The 11,380-nt window shown below is 42.7% G+C and overlaps 1 protein-coding gene across 1 annotated transcript in view; it reads left to right on the top strand.

The window, feature by feature from the left end:
• The first annotated feature begins 3,068 nt into the window (after nt 1-3,068).
• Nucleotides 3,069-11,380, top strand: part of GRB14 (growth factor receptor bound protein 14) — a 128,448-nt gene continuing 120,136 nt past the window's right edge. The window contains exons 1-2 of the mRNA XM_054478739.1: nt 3,069-3,432; nt 4,716-4,848. Coding sequence (XP_054334714.1) covers nt 3,242-3,432; nt 4,716-4,848 — 324 coding nt within the window. The 5' untranslated portion in view covers nt 3,069-3,241. The remainder of the gene's footprint in view (nt 3,433-4,715; nt 4,849-11,380) is intronic.

The raw sequence follows: 11,380 nt of genomic DNA, 5'->3' as shown, positions 1-11,380 counted from the left end.
GTAGAAAGACCGGGATTCCTGAGGAAAGACAGGAAAGGGAGGGACAAAGAACAGAAAAGGCCCACAGAGGAAAGGGGTCAGAGGACAAGCTGCTTCTCTGCAATTTTACAGGCCCAAGTCCAAAAGGAGGACAGCCACCCAGGGGACTGATATTGCTCTTTGATACCCACATATCTGCTTTATTGTTTCAGAAATCTGTCCATTATGAGGATGAAAATTTCTCTTTTAAAACTTCTCTTTCATAGAAAAATACCTCTATTTTCTTAGGCTGTAGCAGGTCTGACAGGATTCTGTACCTTTTATACTGCATAGTTCTTTATTTAGAATCATTTCTTGTAAACCACTTGGATAAAAAAACCTAGTTCCTTTATTGACTTGCTTCAAAAATGTGAATGAGCTAATTCTAAAAATTCTTGGTACAGATTCTCAAGGTATTACTGGGAGTAAATTTAACATTTAGTGCCAATCTACAAGACAAAATTATTTAGTTTCTCATTCTCAGAGACCTGTTCCTTTTCTTTTTGTCCCTGGTAATCTCAGGGATTACAATTTCTACCCATTGGGGTCAGAGGACGAGCATAAAGCCTGCAAACTGACCCTCCCTGGATTTCCACTAAATAGGAGAATGCTTGGAAAGGGGAGACAAAATAGAGATATCTTTCCAACCAAGGAATACTCTTTCTTGAGGTTAAGAAATTATGGCAATTATGCTAGGATGTGGAGCAGGATGCACCATTGGGGAATAGCATTTCCAGTGATTCCAAAGACATATGCAGATTCCACCTATCCCTTTCCCCAAGAAAAAAAAAAAAATCAGAAGTGTGCTCTCTTTCTTTCTCTCTCTCTCTCTCTGTCCCCCCCACCGTGTGTATGTGTGTGTGTGTGTGTGTGTGTGTGTGTGAGAGAGAGAGACAGAGACAGAGAGAGGAAGGGGGGGAGGAGAGAGAGAGAGTGTGTTGTTGGGAGTGGAGACAGTGTAAACTTCAGCCACTAATTCATGTGCTCAACTATATTATTCTTAGAAGAAGTGGCTGCCTGCAAGAGTTCTGGATAAAATTGGGATAATGATGTTAATGATTAAAGTTTACTTATTTCTTTGTTTCTTTAGTTCAAGTTGTCTGCAACTACATACCTCATTTGTTTTTTGCTGGAATAACCTCAGTATATCTGTATGCTTTTAAATTAAATTCACTTAAACCCAGGCATAGAATCTGTAATTCAGAGAACTGGATGTGAGTGAGGGCTTTGTCTGGCACATGTGTCAATAAATGTTAGTTATCACCATGATTAGTAGTATTATTTTTTCCTGAGAAGGAGAATCACCATTTTGTCCTAGCTTAGCCAAAGTATTGTATAAACTGCAGTGTCCCCAACCTTTTTGGCACCAGGGACCGGTTTCATGGAAGAAAATTTTTCCACGGATGGGGTAGGGGTGATGGTTTTGGGATAAAACTGTTCCACCTCAGATCGTCAGGCATTTGTTAGATTCTCATAAGGAGCAACCTAGATCCCTGACAGGCATAGTTCACCAATATGAACTATATTAGATTCTCTCTTATGAGAATCTAATGCCCAGCTGATCTGACAGGAGACAGAGCTCTCGCGATAATGCTGGTTCACCAGCCGCTCACCTCCTGCTGTGCGGCCTGGTTTCTCACAGTCCATGGACTGGTATGGTGTGGTCCAGGGCCCAGGGGTTGGGGAGCCCTGGTATAAAAGATCCCAGAGATCACACCCTCTGTGACCCAGGTCACTTCTGGGCCTTAATTTTGACATTAGGAAAATAAAGAACTTGGATTCCCTGAACTGTGACCCAAGGATTTTCTGTCTTCACGGAGTGCCCCAGGATTCCTCACAGGCTGGGAATTAGTGACCCCTGGGTTCTCCAGTGGTCAGTGCCTCGGTGGGCGAGGATGCACTGAGATGGGGGAGGGGAGCTGCTGCTGTCTTCTGGAGGCAATGTTTACCTTTCCCTGGGCAGAGGTTGTTGAAATTAAGAAAACCTGGTAAAGTAGATGCCAGGGACAGATATTACCTAATTTGGTCAAAGAACAAAGACCCTGTGAAACATTTGGAAATCCTCAACAGTGCATAGGGACGGGCACACTTACTGGAAGAGCAGGAACAGCATCACCCAGCATTTCAGAGTAGGGTTGCTGCATCTCAGAGGGTGAGCATAATAATGCCATTACTATTTCAAACAGTCTGGGTTTTTGAGAAGGAAGCTTCTGGGTTGGAATATTGACTGCACCAGCTACTAGTGCTATGTTACTAGTGCAAGGTACTCCATGGCTTTGAGCCCCAGTTTCCTTTTGTGCAAAATGAGATAAACATCTAATTTATGGAGTTGTTGAGAGGTTGGAATAGGTAGCGTAAGGCAACCTGGAATTCATTAATGTAAGCTTCTCTCATTACCATGAAACTAATAGTCTTTCTAATTCCAGACACCTTCAGGTTTACTCATGCTTTACTGAGAATTCTCAAAATCTCAGTAGTTTTCTATAATGATTGGACTCCTTGCTCCCCATCAACCCCCCAGTCTTTGGCTGCGGAGTGGATGGAAGAAGAGGCACGTGGGGAAGGACTGGGGCAAACCCCCTGGTGTCCTGGCCTCCCGGCCTCCTGGCCCGGTGGGGACTGTCATGGCGGCCCAGCAACAGATTAGGTGATCTCAGATGGCAGAGCAGGAAGAATGCAAGGGTATGAGGGTCAGGGCTGCGCGGACCCCTATCCCGCCTGCGGTCCTCCCGGCAAGCCCAGCGGGAGCGCCCGCTCGGCTGGGTCCCCGCCTCCAGCGGCGCCGGGGCAGCCCAGACCCTGGGCTCAGCCTCGCGCCCCGGTGCCCACCTGGGGAGGCGGCGGTCCCGGCCTCGCGTCCCGGATCGGACGGCGCGGGAGCAATGCCAGCGGTCCCGAGCGCCCCGGGCCACGCGAGGGGCCGGCCAGCCGCTCTCGCGCCCTCCCCGCCCCCTCCCCGCCTTGCCTCGCCGTCCGCGGCCCCCACCCACCGGCCGCTCCTCCCCTCTCCCCACCCTCCTCCTCCGCCCCCTCCCCTCCCCCGCCGCCTCGCAGATTGCTCGGCCGCGCGTCTCAGCCGCCGGGGCCCCGAGCGCAGGCGGCGAGGCCACCACACCTGCAGAGCGCTCGGGCTGCCCAGCCGGCACCTCGCCTCCCGCCGCGCGATCCCCTTCTCCCCACGCGCCGAGTCTCCCATGACGCCCGAGCCCCCCGGCCGGCGACAATGACCACTTCCCTGCAAGATGGGCAGAGCGCCGCGGGCAGGGCGGCTGCCCGGGATTCGCCGCTGGCCGCCCAGGTGTGTGGCGCTGCCCAGGGGAGGGGCGACGCCCACGACCTGGCGCCGGCACCCTGGCTGCACGCGCGAGCGCTCCTGCCCCCTCCGGACGGGACCCGCGGCTGTGCTGCAGACAGGTAGGCAACCCTGGAGGGCGCGGGGGAGTGTCCTGGCTGGGCAGCCGGCGAGGGGGTGAGGAGGCCGTCCTAGGGGGTGAGCCATGTGCCCAGAGCTGGGCCAAGTTTGTAAAAGTCTCTGAAGACAATCCCCTTTGAGCTGGCTCCTACCGGATCAGCAGGACATTGCGATCTCACAGCGCCTTATAAATAGCATCACCGTTTCATTGAGAGCTCTCATCTCTCTCGCCTCTGCCCGTCGATGGTGAAACTAGGAGGTCAGGCTGCAGGTTGATCACCTTCTGTTCCTTCGTGGCCATGCATTTTCACAAAGTAAACTCTATTTTATTTTATATATTTTAAAAAATGGTAGCATAAATGTATTCACCTCCCACATAGAGTCTTACAGCGACCCTGTAGAAGCAAAGCATGGATTGACATTTGAGCAGTCTTGCTGTTCGGCAGGAAAGAATAGAGGCTTTAAAGGGTTTCCCAATCTACATAGCATTCAGCACTAAGTGCCTTTAGAGTTGCACATACTTTCGGAAAGATAAAAGGTTACCACAATACAAAAATCTATAGTCCTTTATATTCATACATTTAAATGTTACTTTTTTTTTCCTGATTTTCAAAGCGCTCCAACTTCAGTGAAGTTAAAATTACTCTCCAGTGGACTATAGTCTATAGTACATTTATACTAGCAAGTTCTATTAACTTACCTCCTCAAAACACTGCCTTGCTGTTTAATATCTATAAGCACTTGAAAAATCAACAGACTGTGTGTGGGCAACATTGTGAATGAAATTTGAAGTGAGATGAACCACAGCTATAATTAATAAATCATAACTTCCAAAAGTGATTAGTAAAATATCATAAGGATGAATGCACTAAATGCAACTTAGAGACTGTCAGTATCATGGATGCATAACAATGTATGACTTCTCAGGTGATGTTTGGATTAGTAATTGTATAGTCTATATTTCTGTTTCAGGAAAATTATCAAAAGTGATGGAGTTTCTATGCCTGGTGATTTAAAGGCAAAAGAGAGAGAGAAGGTGGGGGGGGTGGATGGGAGGAGAGAGAGAGAGAGAGAGAGGAACTATAGGAGATTTGTTTGTATCTAATTAACATACTATATTTTGACCCATAGAAAGTACATCACAGACCTTTTCTGTATACTTTATATAATATGAGCTTTGTCACAGAGTGGTACATGTTCGCCTTAGCACACTTTTTTATCCTGACAGCAATTATATTTTACATTCTGTTTTATGTAAATTACATCCTATGTTCTCTTACTGTAGGAGAAAAAAGAAAGATCTTGATGTTCCGGAAATGCCATCTATTCCAAACCCTTTTCCTGAGCTATGCTGTTCTCCATTTACATCTGTGTTGTCAGCAGACCTGTTTCCCAAAGCAAATTCAAGGAAAAAACAGGTATGCATTTTTAAATTTTAAAATTCAAAAATCTTGGGAGTTCTGAATCCATACAGTCTTTAAGATGTTCCATAATTTACAGTATTAACAAAGGATTAGCATGGGCTCTGTTAAATAACTCTGTTGACTGACATGGTCCTTTGGCATTATTTTCCATTTAGGGCCTTATTTTTCTAAGCTGTATAATGGGAGTGTTAAAACCTACCTCCGATGGTCTTGGGATGGATTAAAACAGAGAATATATATAAAGTGCAGTGGTTGAGAGCAACGATCATCCACCAGATAGGTAGGAGAGATGATCATTTTTAAGCCAGGAATTGGGCAGAGGCTGGGGCGGGGTGGCCAGTAGTAGTGGGGTGAGAAGGGGATTGACTGATTCCTTTAATACTTTCTTTAATTTTTCACATTTTCAACCCAAGCCAACCTCATTTACTAAAGGAAAGTGATATAGTGATGCTGTGGCAAAAGGTACTTAGAGTTTAGGGTCAACATGTCTTCATTTCAGTGGATTCCTCAGTTTGGAGGCTCTGGCTGCAGAAGATAGATGACTTGTAGTGATAATCAGAAGACTAAGGACCATATCTTTATGATTTTCTTCTTTTCTAGTTTGGGACTGACTTAAGCAAATTAGATTTTAAGGACCAAGAAACTAACAGAAAATACATCATGGCTATACATTTGGAGGGGAAAAAAATAGTGTATCATAGAATAATTCATCTCTTGTCATATACTTTCTCCCAGTTTTGACCCAGTAAAACAAAGAGAAGCCTCACTAGACAAAATGCACCTTAGTCTTACAAGGGTGGAAACGATAAATTGAAATAGCCAGGCACTTGAAATGGGAGAAGGATAATGAGCAGAGAGGACAAGACAGTTGGCCATTTTTTTGCATCTATTGCTCTCTTATTTCTGCACCTTTATTATTTCTAATGGGTTCAGCTATGTGTATTTATATTTTTAGGAATGGAGGAAATACCTTAGGAAGCAGATGAATTATTGATCATATACAGCAATGATAGAGACGGTAGGAAATATGTTTGATGGAAGCCCTGTGTATTTATTTTTTGGGGGAGGGGCTTGCGGTCACTTGGTACACAGGTTTTTGGGTAAGGATTGGAGAAAATGGGAGTAAATTTTTCTAGAAGCAGAACTATGTTCTGAATTGGCATCTTTGAAATGGGAAATAAACCCTTAAGTGGGTGGGACTGTAACTTTGTTTGGGGAGACAAAGAGGAGACTCTCTTGAGACCTTTATTATCAGGATGAGGTTTAAAGTCAGATCCCAGGGAAAAAACAGCCCTAGTGAAACTTCCAAGCTGTTTGAGAGTTGACTTTTTGGTTTGGGTAGAAAATGGAAGTAAGGATAATAGATTTGACTGTGTGCCACGGTAGTGGGGGGAAAAAAAAAAAAAAAAAAAAAAGAGGCCGGGCGCCACGGCTCACGCCTGTAATCCCAGTACTCCCAGCGCTTTGGGAGGCCGAGACAGGCAGATCACGAAGTCTGAAGATTGAGACCATCCTGTCCAACATGGTAAAACCCCGTCTCCACTAAAAATACAAAAATTAGCTGGGTGTGGTGGCCTGCACCTGTAGTCCCAGCTACTCGGGAGGCTGAGGCAGGAGAATCGCTTGAACCCAGGAGGCAGAGGCTGCAGTGAGCTGAGATTGTGCCACTGCACTCCACCCTGAACGACAGAGCAAGAATCTGTCCCCCACCGACACCCCTCCCAAAAAAAAAGATTCTGGATTGTCCTTGAGCCAGAGTAAGAAAAGGAAATGTCTGATGATGACATAATGGTCATCTGGAAGAATTTAATAGGTAGTTCCCAAATTACTAAGGGCCTGCTATGTTTCTCACAAATGCTAGGCAGTAAGGCCCCTAGCTAAGCAGCAATACCACGCAAGATATATTTAAAAGATGGGGCTTTGATTTGGGGTTGCGGGTGGAGCCCGAACCAGAAGGAAAGTAAAGGGAAGGAGATCTGGGCTGACTCACTTTAATGCTATGAATGGACACTTGCAGAATGCCTGTGTCTAAGAGATTTGTTGATGATACAGGGTTTGTTTTGAATAGAAAGTGAGAAGAGGTGTTGGTATGCTTATGTTAGTATAGGGGACAAAAGAGAAAGAATGGGTAATGTGCCAGGGTTAAGGCAGGATGTGCCCTAAGTGTGGATAGTCATCAGACTAGAGTAAGATGTCTTAGAGATTGATGACATTTCCTCAGATCAGGTTTAAATTGGAAAATGGGGAAAAAAATAGCAAACTGGAAATGAGGAAAAGGTGATATTGTTATTGACCACAATAGGTTTCCTGCTCTGACCTTGTATCCTGTGTCCACAATGAACTTCTCAAAGAACACTGTACCCACACACACAGCTGTACTGTTCCCTGAGCAGAGAGTCCCCGCTTGATTTTTAAAGATCAATCCCAGAGGGCTGTCCCTACCTTTGAAGGACCCTTCTTGTTGATCTATTCCTTGGCCCAATGGTTGAGATCTCTATGAAGACAAGGGTACCCCAAAGTTAAGGAAGAGGGAGGCTGCTTTTTACTTTCTTTTATGTTTCCTTTTTCCCCCACCTGGACTTTGCATTTAAAACTGATCCTTTTGCTTTAGTTTCTTTATACACACTCAGTTCTTTGAAATGAGGAAGGTTTTGAGAATGGATGACTCTATGTAAGTGAGTCCCCCAACTCAGTAGCTTTGTAACACATATTACCCTTTTATAAGATGCTGTTTTTGGCCCAGTTTATCTGTAACCTTCAGCTGAGATGATGTAAGTGACTGTGCGATATGTTCTACTGAGTATTATTTATGGTTGAAATATTATAGGAGAAGATGTCTCTTTACTTTATATTTTCTCTCACTTGTACTTGTTATTTACAAATCAATGACCAGAAAATTTGAGATAATCCAGACTAAAAATGTTAAATTTCATCTGGCCTTTCAAAATCACAGTCAAAAACCATCTTACAAGTCATAAATTTTGTTTACTATTTGAGATGCCTACATAATGCATGACTGGTAAAGTGCACTGAAGCCACAATTGGGATATGCTTTATCACTTTTTGCAAATAAAATGTCCCAAAGTGTACAATACTGTAGGCTTTCAGTACCATTATTTTTAAATGAAAGCTAGAATGAGAGAGAATCCATATTCTTTTTTTTTTTTTTTTTTTTTTGAGAGGAGTCTCGCTCTGTCGCCCAGGCTGGAGTGCAGTGGCGCAATCTCGGCTTACTGCAAGCTCTGCCTCCTAGGTTCACGCCATTCTCCTGCCTCAGCCTCCGGAGTAGCTGGGACTACAGGCGCCCGCCACCATGCCCAGCTAATTTTTTTTGTATTTTTAGTAGAGGCAGGGTTTCACTGTGTTAGCCAGGATGATCTCGATCTCCTGACCTCATGGTCCGCCCGCCTCGGCCTCCCAAAGTGCTGGGATTACAGACATAAGCCCCTGCGCCCCGCGAGAATTCATTGTCTTTATTCCCTTTCCCTCTTTTTATAATGATGGCCAGATTTCCTAGGCATCTTTCTTTGTGTTTACTAATAAAGCAAATTTAAAGTATGCCTTCCGTTACATACATGGTCCAGAAAAGTTACTTATATTAAAAGTGACTTCCATTATGAACTTAATCTCTTTTTTTCTAATTTCTGATTTAAATTTATAAGGAAATCATCTGTTAGTAATGAACCCTAAACACCTATTGTTTGAAGAAAAGCAAAGAGTTAGAAATCTTTGTTTAGCTCTTGCAGCAGAATCAGTTCTTGTCTTTTTTGTTGACCCCTAGGTAATTTTTGTGCTTGGACATAGCCTGTGTGGTAGCTCTGGTTAATTGCTTCCCAGGACTATGTTGTACAACTAAGTAAGAATACGGCCTCTGAAGGCTTTAGAGATTTAAAAAATGCTATGAAAAACTGAGTCATGAAATGTTTGAGTTGGATGGGATTTTTCACATCTTCTATTCCAATGTTCTTCTTTAGTGATATGTAAATTGAGTTTAAGGAATGCTATGTGGCACAGCCAGCACCTGAAATCTAGATTTCTTGAGGCTTTGACGGTCCCTTTTTAGGAAGGTACAATTTCTAAAGAAAGCGAGGACTGTAAATAAGAGTAGTATAATAACACATGTATACCAGTGTTATTAGTTACAACTCTCCTCATAACACAAGAACAGGGGAGACAAACACCATTTGTTAATATTCATCTAAGGACCTGGAATTCCTCTTTTTATTTCTTCCCGAATTGTAACTGTTTTTTCTTCTAGCTTTCTTCTCCATCTTCTCCCTGAAATTGGTCTGAGAAATCTATTAAATATTTGATTTTATTATCAAATAAGATTTATTAGTATTATTAATAACCAGCTTTTGTGTGTAGTTTACAGTCCACAGGATATTATTTCATGGGAACACAAGAAAATGAGTATGTCACCTGCATTTTAAGATTACAAAAAGAGTATGCAAAAACCAGAAGGGATTTGCCCATGCTTCCACAGTTGAAATAAAGGGAGATCAAAAAGAATATCGTGTCTCAATGTGTCCTGTCCCTCACCACACTGTTTCTAGTCTATTCTTTATTAAATTAAGCCTTTTTTTGGTATGTCTCAGAAAAAGAAAATTTTATCTCAAATAATTAAAAAATTAGTTTTCCATATGCTCGGCCTTTTATTTCTTTTTTTCTCTACCATGTCACGGACTTTCAAAGGATAAGCAGATCTCTGTCCCCAAATTAAAGGGCCTCTTATATCATTCCTTTGTGATGCCAGTAATTATCTCACTTTGGACATGCTGAACTTGTATGTGTGGTCCTATAGGAATCTTGTGTGGCTGCTACATTAACTGAAATTTCATGTACTTGTTTTTCTAGTATACATAGAAGTAAAAGAAGAGAAACCCTATGTACATATTGTAGTTTTTCCAGACTCAGCAATTATCAAGATTTTGCCTCATTTACTCCATTTCTTTTTAAAAAATTTTATTTTCTTTGATAAAGTATTTTGAAGTATATCCTGGACACCCCATCATTGCATCTCTACATAGTTTAGTATTCATCTCTGAAAAATGAATTTTCTTTTATATCCCAAATGCCATTATTCCCTAACAGAAATAACAGCAATTCCTTGGTATCATCTAAAACCATTCATAATTGAATTTTCTCAGTTGGAATGGCTCATGAAATTCTCAAATTACAAACTGCTTAGCTTTCAAATGTCTGAAAATTAGCTCTTTGGAAGTTTAATTTCATTTTTAGATGGAAACAACATCATAAATTGTGTTTAGGCCCTCTGAGCTATTTTACAAAATCCCATTTAATTGGAAACAAAACATATATGCAGAAAGAATAATAGAAACAATACTCTCTCCTATTAGGGTTTCAAACAAATCTATCTTTCCAACGGCCATTTGCTACTTTTGAATGCTGTCACTTGATGAATATAATTTTTTGGGAGAATTTGAAAGTGTGCAGATCTTTGTAGCAGTGTTGAAGCAGGCTTTACAGCTGTGCTTCTCAAAGTGTGGTCATTAAATCACCTTCTTCAGAATCAGCAGGGATGCTTATTAAAAATATGGATACTTGGACCTCTTGCAAAACCCACTGAATAGGAATGTTCTGGGCGAGGTTATAGGAATTTGATTTTTTATATTTTTTTCTCTTTGACATGTATACAAATCAGTGCTACTCTTAATCTCTACCATTTTCAAACTGGGGCAATTGGACCTTTCAAAACTGAGGACAGTTCTGTTTTGTTGACAAAGGTGAGTATGTTACAAATGGCCTTTAGTTGGTATTTTAGCCAGGTATTGATTGTTCAGACAAAACAGAGCCTCAAATGAACCAGCCTGAAAGGCTATGTTGTAGTACCTGAAGGCCAAAAGGTCACTGGTCTCATGAGAGGCTGGAATTGGGAACAAGAAAGTCAGCAAAAATCAAGTCAACCACTTTCTCTATTCTCTCTCTTTTGTTCTCCCACAGACATACCACATAGTCTCTGCCTCTCCTTGCAAATTCACACCATTTTTGAGATTTCTTTGCAGTCTTGCTTGCCCTGATTTCGTGTCAGCGCCAGTGGACCCAAGTGGCTGCTCCCAAGTTTTCCACCTATTAGTGGTTCAGTACTAGGTAACTGACTGGGAACTCTATCTGGAGAGGTATGTTAGTCCAGTGTGTCCAGCTCCTATTCAATCAGATGTGGCCAAGGGGACAGTGAGCCCTGGACCACTGTTTAGTCTGCAAGGGTGTGGTAACATGTGAGAAAGAGGTACAGGTTTAGGAGGTATGGCATATGGAGGCACTGTGTCCTAGGGGCAGCTAGTGTCCTAGGGGAAAAAAAAAAGATCTCAAACAGGACACAAAAACTAATTCTAATCATATTTATATGATATATGATGATCCACCAATTGGTTTATTTGACTTAACGTACCCAGTTCAGAGTGTTCAGTTCCTTTGTCTCAATTCACTTAATGTACATGAAGCATACTTATGAGGCAGTAGTTTCAGTTGATGTCACCCTTCAGGGATGCTCAGCTTCCTTGTC

The sequence above is a fragment of the Pongo pygmaeus genome, chromosome 11, assembly GCF_028885625.2.
Source record: "Pongo pygmaeus isolate AG05252 chromosome 11, NHGRI_mPonPyg2-v2.0_pri, whole genome shotgun sequence".
Classification (NCBI taxonomy): Eukaryota; Metazoa; Chordata; class Mammalia; order Primates; family Hominidae; genus Pongo; species Pongo pygmaeus.
The sequence above is the reverse complement of the archived record's forward strand: the minus strand, read 5'-3'. Positions and strand labels throughout refer to the sequence as shown.